Here is a 16,598-nt window from a genome sequence, read left to right on the forward strand (position 1 = left end):
CTCGATTTTTCAACCCAATTTAACTTTTGATCTTTAAGATAGTGAAAACGAACGACAAAGAAATGTAAATTATGGCTCTGTTCCGGAATTATTTATTTAAAGTAACGTGATATTTTTTCTCTCGATGTCTCATTTGCCGCTGATATCTCATTTGCCGTACGTCCAGTTTTTGCAAAATTCGCCAAGGATCAATTCGCGTTTTGGCGCCCGACTTAGTTACGTGCGGCTAATAAGTAATCACGGCGTTCACTTAGCTACGACTCGCGTAATTCACCGAGAAATACGTACGTACTCGGTTGTAACGTTCTGGGACGCGCGTGGGTAAATTGTTGGCAATACGAAATCACCCTATACGCAAGGTAAAAAGAAACCCTCCATCCTCCACGTCTACGCTCTGATCCTTCGAGCGCAATAATTGCACACGACTCGCACATACGATTATCCGCCGCTGCGGTTCGCCCGCGCCGTTCACGAGAACGTTAGATGAGAGGGCGAAAGAGGGATCCTGGTGGTGCTTCCTGCGGAAACGTCCCTCCCTTTTTCTTTCCTTCGTTCTTTTTTATTTGTAACCAGAGACTCACGTACGTGAGACGGCGATGCTGATGGTGGCGGTCTTCCCTTTCCAGAAAGGGACATGGGGACGTAAAACCAACTGCGGCAGATGCGAACCCTTGGCACGCGCCCTCCTGCTCCCCCCAGTGATTCTCATGTCGATCCTTCTGCCTTCCGGTGGAGCAGCAGTGTCTCGCTCACTTCGACACCAATACCGAATAAACGGACCGTTATTTTTTTTCGTCAATTAATGAATTATTCAAATATCTTCTCGAGTTGATAAATCATCGTTGTGTCTAATCGTTCGTGAAATGCGTTGCGCCCATTTGCTAAGAAACGTTTTATGGGATCAATATCCTTGGCTCGTACCGATATTGTCGATATCGTTGAAGCCGATTTAGCGCTTAATCGTGCGAATCCCATCCGGTCGGCGACCGATATATCCCGCTTAAGCGTCCGCACGTGTCCAGAAGCCAACTGTATCGAGTTACTTCCTGCGACTGACATTGAAACACTATACTTCACGTGCAAGAGTGGTGGTTACCGATCCTTATTCTTTACGGATTGGATATCGATGGATACAAAAATGTAAAACGAGAAATGACTCGGGGAGACTTGCTTGAATTAGCAGAATGTAAAATTTTGAGAAAAGTTGAAAATATAAAACTGTATATTTTCAAGATAAAACATGATACAGTCAACAGTAGTCGCAATCGACATAAAAAACTTCGCCTATTTTGGATTAATCCAGCGGGCTTAGTCATCAATTATATATAATTTTGTAGATAATAACGGTAGTAAAAAAAAAAAATATTTTTACACCCAGATAGCACAAGACGTCCTCCAGGATCGTTCTGAATATGTCCAGGATATCCTGGGATTTTCAGGACATTTAGTTATTTTCCAGATAGCCAATAACATCCTCGGAAAATCTGAAGGACATCCAGGACACATATATATATATATATATATATATATATATATATTGTCGTAAATATGTTATATAAATATTTTATTTTATTTCATTAATTGTAAAATACTTAAAGTAATTTCAGAATGTTAAGTACCGTAATAAATTATAAATTTTTCATAAATGTTCACTAGACTTAAATAAATCCTAAAATCCATAAAAAATTCTAAAATCATCTTACGCATGTCCAGGATATCTTGAGAAGTATCGCAGGGTATCCTGAGTATATCCTATAAAACTCCTCAGGACATCCCTGGACACATTTTGAATAATTTTAGGATATCTTTTACGTATTTGGAATGAGTGAAAATAGCAATAACTGATTGTAGAGGAACAAAAATATCTAAGAGCTATACATATATTAGCTCTTTATTCACTGTATTGAATTTTCATCCTACAACAATAACATAATTAAAAAATTGTCATTTTTGAACTGTTTGCAAAAAAAGGGTGAAAATTATATATATTATATATATTATGTTCTTCTTTATCACTCAGACAATATTTTCTTAAATATTTGAAATATATTTTTTAAATATTAATTTAAATTTACATATTTATTGTTTTATAATATCTCGTTCCAAAATATTTAAAAATATTTTAAATTTATTATTGGTTCTATATATAATTTTTTCAAATATTTTTGAAATATTATGAAATATTCTTAATTAAGAAAGATGCATGGTAGCGCATTTTTCCTGGATGTCCTTCGGATTTCCAGAGGATGTCATTGTGCTAGTTTGGAACGACGCCACTAGGCGGCGCATAATGGTAAGACTAACTCGTAAGAAGATTTCAGTTGAGGGCTAATATAAGCAGGTCTCCGGCAAAGCAAAATCATGACATTCGCAAGATGTGTATATTTTTGAAATATCAAGAGATGTATATTTTTTAGATATTAAAAAAATCTTCCAAACATAAAACAATTAACAATTATTGCTGATTGGGTTAATATATAGCTCGATTTCCCTTTTAGTTTTCCTTCAGACGCCTAAAAAATGTCTATAACGTATACCATAAAAGTCCTCGGGACGTCTGACGGGATATCCTCAGGATGTCATGAGGACTAGAATTCGGGGATCATTTGCTATTCCTCAAGACATCCAAAGTATATCCCGGAATTTAATGAGGATATCCCCAGCCCAGGATATCCCGGTTGTCCGTCCTGGATGTCCTTTGGATTTCCCGAAGATGTCATTGTACTATCTGGGCATCAAACCCTTGCCGGAAGCAGTTCTGACCTTCTAATGATGTTATTTTGTTTGTTAGCTCATTTATCAGAATTGCGTCCAAGAAGACAAGTACATCATTACTATGCTTAGAAGGGATCTGTATATATTATCAAAAAGATATTTAGCATATCCTAGATAATCAACCAAATAATTATGAGAGGATAAAAAAACAAGAATTCTGGGAGTCATATGTTCAACTATAAAATAAAAAAAATCATCAGTTAATTAATTTAGGTCGTTCGTCGAAAGTCTCTGGAAAATGTCTCTTAATAAAATAATCTCAGATTGCCAAGATATCTGGTGAAACCCATTTTTTATTGGCAACGTTATCTCTGCTGATGCGATTCGACTTCGTCTTACGATACGATCGAGATCGATGCGTCCATCGTCATTCGAGTCAATTCCCGTCGAGATTAATTGGCTCCTCCGAAACTAGTTTGGCCGGAAGGGTCACCGACTGCAAAGAACCGGGATTTGTTTTATAGCCTGCCGGATGGCTTTATGGCCTTTATGACACCGTACCGCGACACGATTATTTACAGCCCCCCGGCATAAAGGAGCGTCGTCTCTTGGGACAAAATCGGGAAAATCGTTTGATTACTTTTCGGGACAGGTGCACCCGTCGGAGAAAAACGTGACTCCGAACTTTTTATTTCTGCTTCCTTTTTCTTTCTTTGTGATCTCACGGTCGCTCGTAACTGGTATTCACGTCATGAGGAGTACTCATCGAGGGCGCGACGCCGATCGCGGAGGTGCGACGTACGGCCGATTCAGTATTCATCCGGCGAAATTGTTCGTCGTTCCCTCCCACCGCGCCGGATTTTATTTACGAGGAAGAAGAGGTATCGGCTCGGAAATCGCGTCGCCCTGGGAAAAACCGATGAGACGACACGCCACGCCATGCGCGCGGAGCATGAGAATCGAAGCGATTAATTTCCAACGACTGCACGTGCACGCGCGTGAATGAACGATCGGTACCGGGACGATCGATCGCGTATTCCACGTGCGTGTCCGTCACGACGTCGATGCCCGAAATAAATCGTCTTGAAAATCCTTCTGCGCATAAACAAAATCCCAGCTACCTTCGACAATGAAATCCGCAAGGATCCGCTTGATTTCGATCGCAATCGACTTCAACTGCACGTCGAAATTAAACCGAACTTTGTTTTTGAGACACGCGGATGTTGTTATTCATTTGTTTTTTTTTTTACCGTGTCTTTCCAAAAGTTCGGTGGCGAGCGCATAAGTACGGTACGTATTAAAGTCTCCACTTCACCTGTCGCGCGCGCACTCACCACTATACACCTGCTACGTAATCATACTTCTCATCAATACCATCTGCCTCTCTAAGGTTTCGATATTCGATCGGCAGATGCGGATTAAAAGTGAAAATGCCGTAATCGAAAGTCGTGTTGCGATACATTGTATATGCTCGTTTATTGATCATTTTCGTTAACTTAACACTCAATCGCAAATAGTTTTGATATTTTCTGCGTATTTAGAAAATCTGAAAATATTATATTACTTTCCAAAAGACAGAGTGTCAAGATTATTAAAATATGTTATTTGTACACATAAAAAAAGTTCAATTTCATTAATGCAATTTTGTTGGAAATGCGCAAATAAACGCTCTAATAATAGCTTTGATATTTTATTCAAGTCTCGTGTACGTTTTGTATCGTGTGAGTAAAGTGTACGTGCAAGCATGCAAATATTGTTAAAACATTCGGGGAGTTCCTTCTATTTTTGGAAATATGCAAAATTCTTGAAAAATAAAGAAATTCTTGAAAATACGGAAATTTCTTTGAAATTTGAGAAGTTTTTGGAAATGTGACAAATTCTTGGAAAGTTCGATAGTGCAACCAAGCTGATCATTATGCACAGGTAGTCCAACAATAAACCACAACTATTATTATAACTATCAGGGTTGGGCGTTTACGCGTAAAATATAATAATCTATATCTGCATGCAATATGCAATGTAAATTATGTTTAACTTATGTGTACGAGTAATCCATGAATCATCGAACATTTATATTTCATCAGAAATATGGAAAAATATTTTGTTTGCAACTTTGTTTTTAGTTAAGTTTAGTTACTATTATTTAGTTTGGGGATAATTTTTAGAATGCCACAAAGTATTGACAGTAATCAGATCAGCGCAAATAATATTTTTATGTTAGTATCATGTATTACAGTACAGTTAATTGATAAGTAAATTATAACTGAAATGCATCTAATCTAAAACTTTTATTTTTTTAAGATTGTAAAAATATAACTTAAAAAATCAATTAATTAATCAATCAGTTAAGTTATAATAATAATAATAATTTACAAGGCTTATTTTATTTACATGAAAAAAGTTTGTGTAAACAGTGTATAAACAATCGTAGCCATGTAGATACAATCTGGAAATTTACGGCACAATTCTGTTCCTGATACTTTGTCGATTTTTGAGAATTAAAATTTTTGTCATTAATTAACGTCGGCAACTAGAGATAGAATTCTTAATTACAAACGGTTGATAAATCATCAGCAAGTTTACCGACTACAAATAATTATCAACCTTAGTTACAATACCAACTAGAATAAATTAACTTCGAGATCTTCCTTAGCGACATAGTTTGCCAATGTGTTCCACAGTTCCCCGCTTCTCTCGCGATCGTTTACCTCATAAAATCGAAAATATTTCTTCAGTTTAAAATTTTAAACTCAAACGCGCGCATTTTTTTAGCTATATCTTTCATTCCTTTCTTCGCGGCGTAGTTACATCTTCCTGACAAACCGATCATCGTCGAAAGTTTACCGCCTCGATTGCGACGCGAGACTTACAGAATTGCAGATCAACGAAATAGGTATGATACATATGTGGTGCATTATTATTATTAATTCCGCAATAGTCGATCTCGATAGAAGTGGCGCGGCAATATTACGAAATTTTCTATTATACTCCGTTACAATAATTAAACATTTATACATTAACCCCTTGAAGCTAAATATAAAAAAAAATTTGAAAAAAAAACATGAAAACATTTATTATACATACAAATAAAAAAATATTCAAAAGAATAATAAAAAGATCTCACCCCAAAGCGCTCCATAAGTCCAGAATTAAAGGTGGTTTTGTATCAAAACCAGAAAGCCCACCAGTAGTATAAAATAGTGGTTTCACAGAAAAACCACTGGGACGCAAAGGGTTAACGATGGACACGCGAGGATAAAGGGGAAACAGACCGATATCGCGATTTACATCGTATAAGGTATATTATTTATTATATCTTATGTACATCAACACATCGTCTTGACAACACCATAGGAAAAATTGTTTTTAGACACGTTCCAAAATTTGTCGACAGTAACTCCCTGCTCGCGCTTTTTGCCCCCCTCTTTGCATTCTCCTTTATACAATGAATCGAAGACACACGGAGGTGATTCGCCAATTAACCAATTTTTCTTTTTTTTTTATGAAAACTCAGCTCGGCGAGTGTATATAAATTATCGTACGTGTGTGTATGTGAAACGCGCGTGTGTCTGGTATGGTATGTGTGTGTCTCTCTCTTTCTCTGTTTGTGAGTTATGTATAATATATGGGACGGTACCTGTAATGTTTTGCTTGTCCTCGCAGATTTTCGGTTTTTTTTTTTTCGAAGCAGGTACAGAGTTCGCTGTAAAGAGAATCGTAGAAAGTAAGAATAAAAAAAGAAAAGAAAACAACTCGCGCTCGTAAGTCATTTAATTAACGCTTAACTAAACATAATATAATATAATAGCTGCGTACAGATTCGATACGTATTTATCACTGTAGCTGTAGCTTCGCTTCACCATCTTTTTACACAAGGCGGAGTTTACTCGGAAACTCCGAAAATAGGGAAAGAATACGTCGTTCCGCCCTATATATCGTGTTCGCCACTAAATAGTAATAGATAACTTACGATAATTAAAACGTTTTGCAATTTAGTCAGATCTCTAAGAAATAAATAAGTTTTTTTCTTCTTTTAATAAATAGTAGTAAAGTGTTAAAATCGATTACACAGGATTTTAAGCGAAACGCGAGAGGCGATTTTCCTTTCTCAGCCGCTCTTGTCATTCTCGCATCCTCTCTCCGCGTCGGCAAATTGAGAAAAAGAAGAAACGCTAAAGAGAAAAAGAACAAAAATTTCACCGCAACGGGGACATTCGGGCGAATTGAAGTAATTTCTCAGGCTTTTTCCTGTCGCTCTTTTCTCTTCGATCTCGTCTCTTTTAATTAAGTTTTACGCGTGTACGAAATAACTAAAACATATGACGTGAAGTACGATCGAAAGCTGTGAGAAAGCTGTGTGCTTAGTAAAAAATATTTCATATAAAACATATGTGATTATATAACATAATATATAATATACATATATATAATAATACATAATACATAGTATATTTTTATGTAATATAAAATATGTTCATATATGTTTTCTTTCTCTTGTATAATCTCTGTTTGTATATATTTAAAAAATAATAATAAGAACAATAATTGAAAAATAATTAGAAAAATAATTTTTGCATTGTTTCTTTTCAAAAAGTAAAATTGCGATTAGATTATACAATAATCTATATTGTATGATCATAATCATATTTTATATATGATTATTACATTTATACATATGATTATATATAGACAATTTTTTGTTATGTCCTCAAACTTCACTTTTTATAAATAAAAAAAACAATGCAAAAATTATTCTTTTACTTTTTAATTCTTCTTTTTCTTATTTTTCCTGTATATATGTATACAAAGAAATACAAGAGAAAGAAGACATATATGGACATAATATGTATAATTATATATATATTTATGTTTTTATATGAACAATTTTTTACCGAAAGAGTGTAACGCGTAATTTCGTAAATTTCTGTAAAAACAAAAACAGAAAAAAATTATAGAACGGGAACAGGCCTAAGGTTTCCGCGGAGGAGTCGAGGGAACAAAAAAAATCAAAAAACCGGAGAAGTCCTACGCGAGACATACCTACTCTCTCAACTAATACAATTCTCGGTTTTCGCGTACTTTCTCTACCCCTGTGCCTAACACGTGGCCGTGTGTGTGTTTCTGTGTGATATTGATAGAGCTCTATAAAATCTACATATCGAAATTAATCGGCATCCGCAAAACTTTCAGGTCGCACTCGCAGACTCGTCGCTAAAACACAGACAGTTACAGCTTGAGAAAGTTCTTAAGACCTTTTTCCTCCCGCTCGCGGGATCCCGGCCGAATTATTACCAGGGGGGGAGGGGGGTCATTATAATCGAGATCGCGGCGCGAATTCGCCTCGCGCGCGACTCCCCCTTTCTTTCGCTTCCCTTTCGGCCCGGACCCCGGACCCCACGCAGTCTCGTCCTTACATTTTATCGTACCTTTCTTTTCGTTTAATCTTTAATTACGAACATTTAGGAAGATAGCGCTATCGATAATTAATATTTTCTGAAATTTGTTAACATTTTCTATATAAAAATCTGCATTTGCGTGTATTTACTTATTGCTTCTTAATCGCCGTTTTTCGGTAGCCTTCTCTATTTCTCTCTCTTTTCCTTTTTCCTAAGGGAGATTTTGTCATCGCCGTGCGGCCTTCCGATATTTTTCGCTCTCCCCTATCCGTTTTCTTTATCGATACGTCTTACACGGAAGAAAGTACGGCGAGTCAAAAGATACCAGAGCGCATCCTGGTATTCTTCGCTCGGAGTGTAACTTCGAGCAAACATTTCGTTTACAAGGAAAGCACCGTTGGATCGTGCTTCGAGACAAAAGCGAAACCGATCGATTTTAATCACCGGTTTGGCGCTTTGCAGGCGCGACTCTCGCCTCTTCTTTGATTAAAGAAGGGAATGGGCGAGAATTGGCTGGAAACGCGAAAGACATTCGCTTTGTCGTTGTCTTAATCTTAATTGTATCTGATCGAGCGCGAGGAATCTCGCCTCCCAAAGCGCGCCGTCCGCTTTTACTCATCGCGATCCAACGTCGCCTCGATATCTTACAACATATATACCTGGAAAAGGAATTGCCTATGCTTCTCGTGGAAACGATCTGTGTCCACAGTCCAAGTCGGTCTAAGTACTCCAAGTTGGGTGCGAGAGAGAAAGGTAGATTGATAACTTTTGCTCGTAAGGCGCCAGCGTAGAGATGACGTCCCGCGCGCTCATCGCGCTATCCGCGGAAATACAATAAAGGAATTACTAATCTATCTTTCTCTTTCCTTAAGAAACGTGGTTCTCTCTCTCGCACCCAACTTGGACACAGGCTCGATCCTTCGTTCTCCTTCCAGGTACATATGTTCTAAGCTCGATATATACATCGTCGACTATGTTACTAGCGTTAAACCGTTAAATTAGAAAATTAAAAGAATTTCTCCGTGGCTCGCCGAACTCACTTGGAAACCGTTTTAATCTCAACGCGCAATATTTCCGTACGCATATATGTCTGCCGCTTCGTTGGTCGCTTTTAAGGCTCCTGGGTAGTCACCGCGGCCATATTGAATTTCTTGCTATCGAGGCGAGAAATTAACCTATTTTATGTTGCGGTATTTTCCGAAATAAAAAGACATTTTAATAAAAAAATCACTATAGATCGTTTCAGCACACTTCTAAAATTGACCGGATACTATCCTTTTCCCTCGACAATAAACAAACAGCCATAAAACGAAGCCTAGACATACGGAATAACAAGCCGTTTTCGACTATCGAAAAGAGTGGAGAATGTTCCTTCCACATATGTATTTCTTGCAAATTTTACCATACGGTCAATTTTACGAGTTTCACAAATACGTTAAACGTTATAGCACAAGTACAGGGCAAATAATAAAGAAATTTAACGCAACGCAAAATAGGTTGTCAACATGTCACAAGACAGAATTCTCCATTGGAGAGAGTGAGAGGAGAGAGTTCTTATTTCTGCCGCGACGGTACGTCGCCACCGTTAACGCAGAGTTCTCGGCTCAGGGACCAGGAGCCTTAAGACAATTAGTCGCCGATAACGTGTGTGTATCCCGAGGATACTTACATATCGATGCAGTCTTTACACGAATGCGGATGTAACGAGATACGGTGAAGCAAGCCTCTCCCTTCGCTCTATCTCTCTTTCTCTCTCGTTTTCTAAGGAAAAGAAACGGTTTCCTATTATGGATACATGTATATTGGAATGGACGTTGCATCGCGAGGAAACTCGTCGGTCGGACTGTGAAAATCAAAAAGTGTTTACCCAGTGGACGCGCGTGCCCCGTATCAGTCGCACGCGTCGTCGCTCGCGTATACGTGAGTATTTTTGTCCGCGTATATCTTACACCCTCTCTCTCTCTGACTTTACATTCATTCTCTTTACGTTCATTCTCTTTTTTTTTCCGGCTGGTTTTTCTCTTTTGTCACTCGCGAGGATCCGAAGGGAAGAATCGGAGATCAAACGGAGTAGTTTACTAGTTTCGACTCGATCTCGAGTGAGCGAGCGCGTCCCTTCTTCCGCTCGCATTGCATTTCCGCGATAATGTTGATATGTTAACGCATTGCTCGCTAATAAGGGACGCGTTTGAAACCATTTTTCCGCACGAACGGATGTCTCATGTGTTTTCTTCTGTCGATAGAGAGTTTCACTCTTCGCTCGTCCCTTTTCGCAGCGTCGTATTTGTAACACATTACCTATCTTTATATGTATATGTATATATATATAGAATGATTTCGTGATCGCACGCTCGTGTACATACGAATATAGCGCGAAAAATGAGTCGCGGCAGATTCTCTCGTCCACTCACCAACGCAATTTCATTCGCACTCGCATTCACGCGTCCTCTCGTTTTCCGCTCGTTTATCCCGTGTCACGCAGACTCGCGCTAAAGTAACACCTGTACACTTGCGTTGGCACATGTCCGCTTCGTTCGTTTCGCCGTTTGTCGTTACAATCGAAAGGTATACCTATACTGTATAGGCCGCGCGTACGACGTTCTTGTACAGATAACGCAAAGGCATAAATCGTAATTTAGCGTTAAAGAGTTAATAATGACGATCTCGCTAACGTTCGCCCTTGCTTTCGATCGACGTACATTGCCGAAGCGACATACGCGCAATAGTGTAATGCACTCGCTACATTCGCTACATGAAATAATGTACCTACATTGTTGTCACGTTATCGATCTCCGAAATCTCGGAAACTATTACGATCCGTTTTTTTGGTACGTTTCTCTCGTGATACGGTTCTCTATTTCTCTAAGTCTCTAATCATCGTTTTTCCTTGTCAGATGCGTATTGCTATGTCGATCGTTCAATAAACACGTAACTTTAGTATACTTAAGAAAAGAGACCAGGAACAGACATATTCGAACGACATTTAGGCCGATATGTTAGCCGTTCAATGATCTATTAGATACGTACTAAAATGAGCTGCCGTTCAGTACAAAATGTTACAAAACCTAGCGCGATAATAGAATAGTAAGAAAAAACAATTCGGCTGTAAATCTGAATAAAAGTCTCCGAAGAAAAATATACAGTGTGTACAATCCAAAAGTTGTTACACAAGTACTTTAAACTAAAAGGAGAGCGTTCATTAGTGACGAAAGATTTCGCGGCAGTGATTACAGGGATGGCTCGTTTATTTCCGTCGTCAGTCTTATCTTTAGATAGATCGGTCATCGGAAACGGCCTAAGAAATACGAAAGAGTATTGGCGCTCGTTGTTCGTAGGAGAGTCTTTCGGTATGTTACATTGATCCCGTTAAGAGCCTTTCATGCCGATTTTTCAGGACGTCCTGAAACGAGCTTCGTGACTTATCCGTTCTCGTTAGGTTCGCGTCACGGCGATTTCTTTGACACTTATAGATCGTAGAAGTTCCGTAATAGGTATATCGTTCTACGATTTCGGTAAAAGTCGTTGCACGTGGTTTAGATGCGAGATGGCGAATGCGTGGTCCTCGTACTCCTCCCCCGTTCCTGAGAGAAGTCGTAAATGCGAAGAATGGACTTTCCTTTGACTCTCGCTAACGTGGAATGTCTGCAGCACCGAGTGCTTGAGAATCTCTCGGTTATAAAACGGCGTTCGCGTATCGCTTCGGAGATGTGAAAGCTTCATCTCGAGTCAATCGCCGTTAAGTTCGTCGGATCTATTTGCGCGCGAAGAAATACTTTCTCGAGGACATCGTCGCTCTGACTAGGTAATCACGAGTCCTAGATGATACATGAGGGAAAGTCGTCGTCTCCCACCTCGAAGGCGACGCGTCGGGGCGCCTCGAATGAGCGGAAATTCGTGAGATCCAATGGAGTAGCGATGTTCTGTGCCGATCAGCTGATTTCTACGTACGATCCGTTCGCGGGATTTGAGGTCGCGGCCGCGGTTACACGAGGAAACCCTGCGAGGTGGCGGACATCTGCGCCCGTAACGCCGTCACGCTGTTCATGATCTTTTTCTGATGTCCCACGAGCGTGATCCCGAGGGCCGTGAGCTCCTGGACGGTGACGCGCGCCGCCGCCTCCAGCGTCGTCACGCCCGCCCGCTCGAAGCTCTCCGCGTATCGTGACATCTTGATGGAAGCCAGCCACTCGCTGACGGAATTCAATTGCGTTAGATCTACCGCGTCCGGCGCCAGTGGATTTGTGCCCCTGTCAAAAATAACAAGTTAAGAAATGTCTCCTTGTACGAATGAATAACGTTCACAGCGGGGAAGAAGTTAGGGCACACGAGATTTCAGGGTTCCTTAAATTCTTTTGCTATCCAAATACATTCACATTCGCATAGTCCAAATGTATGTTTTAGTTTTAGATGCTTTGGTCGTTTTGCTATTGACTACGCCACAAGTTAATAACAGGGGGAGAAGCTAAGGATATAAAATAAAGAAGACTATTGTTCGGCTGTAGACTGCTCGACATTTCGTCGTCGTTATTGAAGTTACTAATGTCTTCGTTATTTCATGGGATATCAAAGAAATCATGTTTGGGATATCGTTCCATTGTCAATAATATATTCCTAAATTGATTGAACTTTAAATAATTATGTTTTACTTCTATATAAATTATACTATAAGCATGTATTATTGGCTGCAGTAAAACGCAACCGTGTTCCTGGCTTACACGAAGGAAAAAAATATACACAAATGTTCAGATATGATACAAATTGTATTTTAAGTACATAAAATTATTATTATCACGTCGATTTTTGAGGTGGAAAGAATAAATCAATCAAAATTCACTAGTCTAAATTCTAGAATATCTGCACAAAAATCTAAGAATGATAATTTGGTTGATATAATTTATTTCACAAGTTTCTGAGAATAATAGAATGTATAAAGCCTTAACTTAGATGAAAAATAGCTATTTAAGTATATACAATTGGCTCCTAGATCGTCTCTTATGGATATATATGTAATATTGATCGGCCTTGTATAAATTACGAATTATACATTTTAGAAAATAAACATAGCCGATGTTAGCGTATATACGATTAAGTAAGTTTTGTGCATCATTTTTGTACAACGTTATGTACAGGCGCTACGAAACTTAAATACCGATGCAAACGTACAATCTCTCTTCGTCTCGACAATAATGCTAAGAATTAAAATTAAAATTAAAGTAATTATTTTAATCAAAATAATACTAATAGTAATAATACGTAACACATGTAATAATAAGACAAACACCGCAATAAAAGAGATACAAATGCTAATAATGACGGTAATGACGACACAATGACGATGTGATGACAATAATGAGGATGATAGTAACGCTAACTGCTAACAATACTACAATAGTACTGTTGACGAGGACGGATGTATCATATGTAACATGTTAGTGATACAGTTTACAGTTTACGTGTATGTACACGTGAATGGATTACGGTGCGTATGAAGGCAAGCAGTGCAACACAAACTAAGAGGTTTACCAAGCAGGGAGACCGCTGTCTACGTAGCGGTAATATTTCATTATCGCGTCAAAGAAGCAGAGAGAACGTGAAAGCACAGTCAGCATAATCGAATCGTCGAAACGTTAAAGGGCGAACTCTGTGTTATCTAGGACACTGGACCAAACGGAAACGATTGCGCTTTGTTCGTCTGCGCTTCTTTCTTTTCTTTTCTTTTCTCTCTCATCCACAAAGGGGATTCGGTGTGTGGGAAATTCGCCGCTTTTGGACTCTCTTTTCTTTTTTTCTTTACCTGTTTCTCAAATGCACGTTGGAAGATTCCGATGAGGCAGGTGGGGGCGAGGGTGGAGCACCCCTTTCCCTGATTCTGACAATTGTTAGCATTTGTTAGTGCAATGGAGGTCATACTAGGTGTGTGTTTCTATCTGCAGGCTAGCTAGTTTCAACCTATGTCTGGCTTTGATTTCCGAATTTTATCTCTTTCCTATCGTTCGCGCGTGTATTGATGCAAATACCGGCACGTTTTCTTTTACAACATTAAAGTTAAACTTCACAGCTTCGAATAATTTTAAGCTTTGTATAAATAGCAGTTTATATGTTTGATCTAAAAAATAATTGAAGAAATAAAATAAAATAAATTCCGTGTGATCAATACTTAAACATAACTACAAAAGAATTTCGGCAAATCGTTTTATTCCTGTCATCGGATAAGTGCCTCACCTCCGGTCCATGTTGTGACAAGTTTTTAATATAATATTTGCAAAGAACGTAAAGGGAAAAATAGTCCAAACAGTGAATTTTGCAATCAATATGTTATCGTAAATCAATCATTTCTCTTGGAATGGCGTGTCATTTATCGCATTCTGTGAGAATACTTTAGAATTTAGTGTTATGATTACGATCATGATGGATTCATCGATGTGGAAATACGACCTAAGATTGTTAATTGTTAATTACATCGTCCCTTATTTAATATATTACGTATAAAAATACTATTCTAAAATGGTCAACTGGTCGCACGCGTGCTGTACATATGCTAATAAATCTTTGCAGCTTTCGCTAAGATAAAATCGATGGCTTTAATAAATTACACGATAAATACTTATATCAATTTAATGTAAATGACGTGTGGAGTGTCGTAAGACTATGGCTGTTCTTTTGAGCAACTTACAGACGACCTTTTCCTATTAAAAACTTCGTTCGTTTTTTTTATAGAGCCTAAATTGACCAAAGAATTTGCAGCCGAAAAGAATGACGTTAGTTCTGGGACACCCTCTGTAAATGTATGTGTGATTGCGTGTACATGTGTCTTTTTTCTTCTTTTTTTCTTTATACGTATATCAATGAAAGCTATGACCGCTAATATAGAATTATGAGAACACCTGAAAGACTCTAGTTGCTTTTATGCACACCACGTTTAATCGCCTTTTGCTCTTAAGCTCTTAAGCTCTTAAACCTATATTGCTATTCGATGGTTGAATTTATTCTTTATAAAATTTGGAAACACTCTTAAACTCTCAATTTATATCCCGTTTCAATTTCAACCGTTTCAATTTCAATCAATAATATACGCTCTAACGGTAAAGTTTATTGCTTAGTTCAACGTAGAGAAATTCTCTGTATATATCGTCTAACATTTATATCTACGCTACATCCTCGCATTTGTCGATAATTCGTAGTAAAAAGACTGGAAAAGAGATTCTTTTATGACGGTACTACTCTTGTACATACAGTCTATAGCCCTTCGATAACGTATTATCGGCCGTATTATATCTCTATATTCGTCACATCTACCATTCCATCCGACACGACTTGGATTATACTATTTTCTACTATCTCGCTGAAAGAGCGACTATAATTTCCCTACGACTAGCGCGACCGTAAAAGATAATGTGAATTGCAATGATATATGTAGAATGCAGTCTTTTGAGATCCGTCCAGTTTAAATGCCAGGCATTAGTTCTGATGGTTAGAAAGACGGGCGGAGATGACGATAATGATGATGATGATCTTGCGCGTTCTAATTCAAGGGTAACCATTCTCAGCCGAAATGAGAGAACGGGACCCAATTAGGATAAGTGAGCGATGGTTGTTGGTGTGGCAATGCGTGTGTCGCTGCGTGTGTGTGATAGTGTAAGCTACGGCCGGCTCCTGGTGGCATTACTGGAACGGCAATCGCTGACTGGGCATGTTGATGGGCCTGATGGCCGACTATGTCTACGAACGGGCTCGCCGTGCTCGCGGCCGGGCCTGGTGGCATCGCAGCCGCCGCCGCAGCCGCCGCTGCCGCCGCAGCCTGGGCGGCAGCCGTATGGCTTGTGACATAGTACGGATTGTGTGCAGGCGGTCTCACGCTGTAGGCGATGGTTGTTGTTGTTGTTGTTGTCGTGGACGATAGTTGTCGACAGTTGCGTTGCAGTTGCGGTAGTTCGTAGTCAGGTACCAAAGGACACCACAAAACCAAAAGCACAAAGAATTAGCCCAGGGGGGAAAAAGAGGCGGAACGAAGGAATAGGAGAGAAACCAACGAGATTTCCAAATGCAAATATTGTGCCCCATTGGCATAAAGATAAAACGCGAGAACCGATACGCTGTTTCGCGAACAAAAGATATACGAAATAATGTAATGAAATAATGTAATGTTTCGTCCATGCCAATGGGATACTCGGAGAATGTGAGGGAGGAGGCTTACCGGATTTCGTTGCGATTACAAGTTTTAACTCTCGTAGGAAACGCGGAAATTATAGTCAGACCACTTGCTATATAAATGAATATTATTATCTCGTTAATATTTTATAAATATTCTACTCGATCGTAGGCAAAACTCAACTTTGTCAAAAAGAAAAGCAACATAAAGGTATAAAATTAGCCCCCTCTCTTAAACATAGCTCTTGTAAAGAATAACTGAAATGCGAGCCATAGACTCAAGGAGCATAGAAACGTTAAGCGGTGAAAGCAATTGAAAGCTCTGTTGAAGTCGTCGCA

The 16,598-nt window shown here is 38.8% G+C and overlaps 1 protein-coding gene across 18 annotated transcripts in view; it reads right to left on the reverse strand.

Annotated features, from left to right (window-relative positions):
* Window positions 1–6,468: 6,468 nt before the first annotated feature.
* Eph (Eph receptor tyrosine kinase) overlaps window positions 6,469–16,598 on the reverse strand; it is a 100,551-nt gene continuing 90,421 nt past the window's right edge. For 15 of the 18 annotated variants that reach the window (XM_077412931.1, XM_077412927.1, XM_077412919.1 and 12 more), the window contains one exon: window positions 12,990–15,967. In XM_077412931.1, the coding sequence (XP_077269057.1) occupies window positions 15,655–15,967 (313 nt within the window). In that variant the 3' untranslated portion in view covers window positions 12,990–15,654. Of the gene's footprint in view, window positions 12,359–12,989; window positions 15,968–16,598 lie in introns of those variants that run through there. The other 3 variants (XM_077412932.1, XM_077412923.1, XM_077412933.1) reach the window with 2 other exon arrangements.

This window comes from Temnothorax americanus, unplaced genomic scaffold (assembly GCF_048541705.1).
Source record: "Temnothorax americanus isolate GAGA-0224 unplaced genomic scaffold, ASM4854170v1 Scaffold31, whole genome shotgun sequence".
In the NCBI taxonomy this organism is placed as follows: domain Eukaryota; kingdom Metazoa; phylum Arthropoda; class Insecta; order Hymenoptera; family Formicidae; genus Temnothorax; species Temnothorax americanus.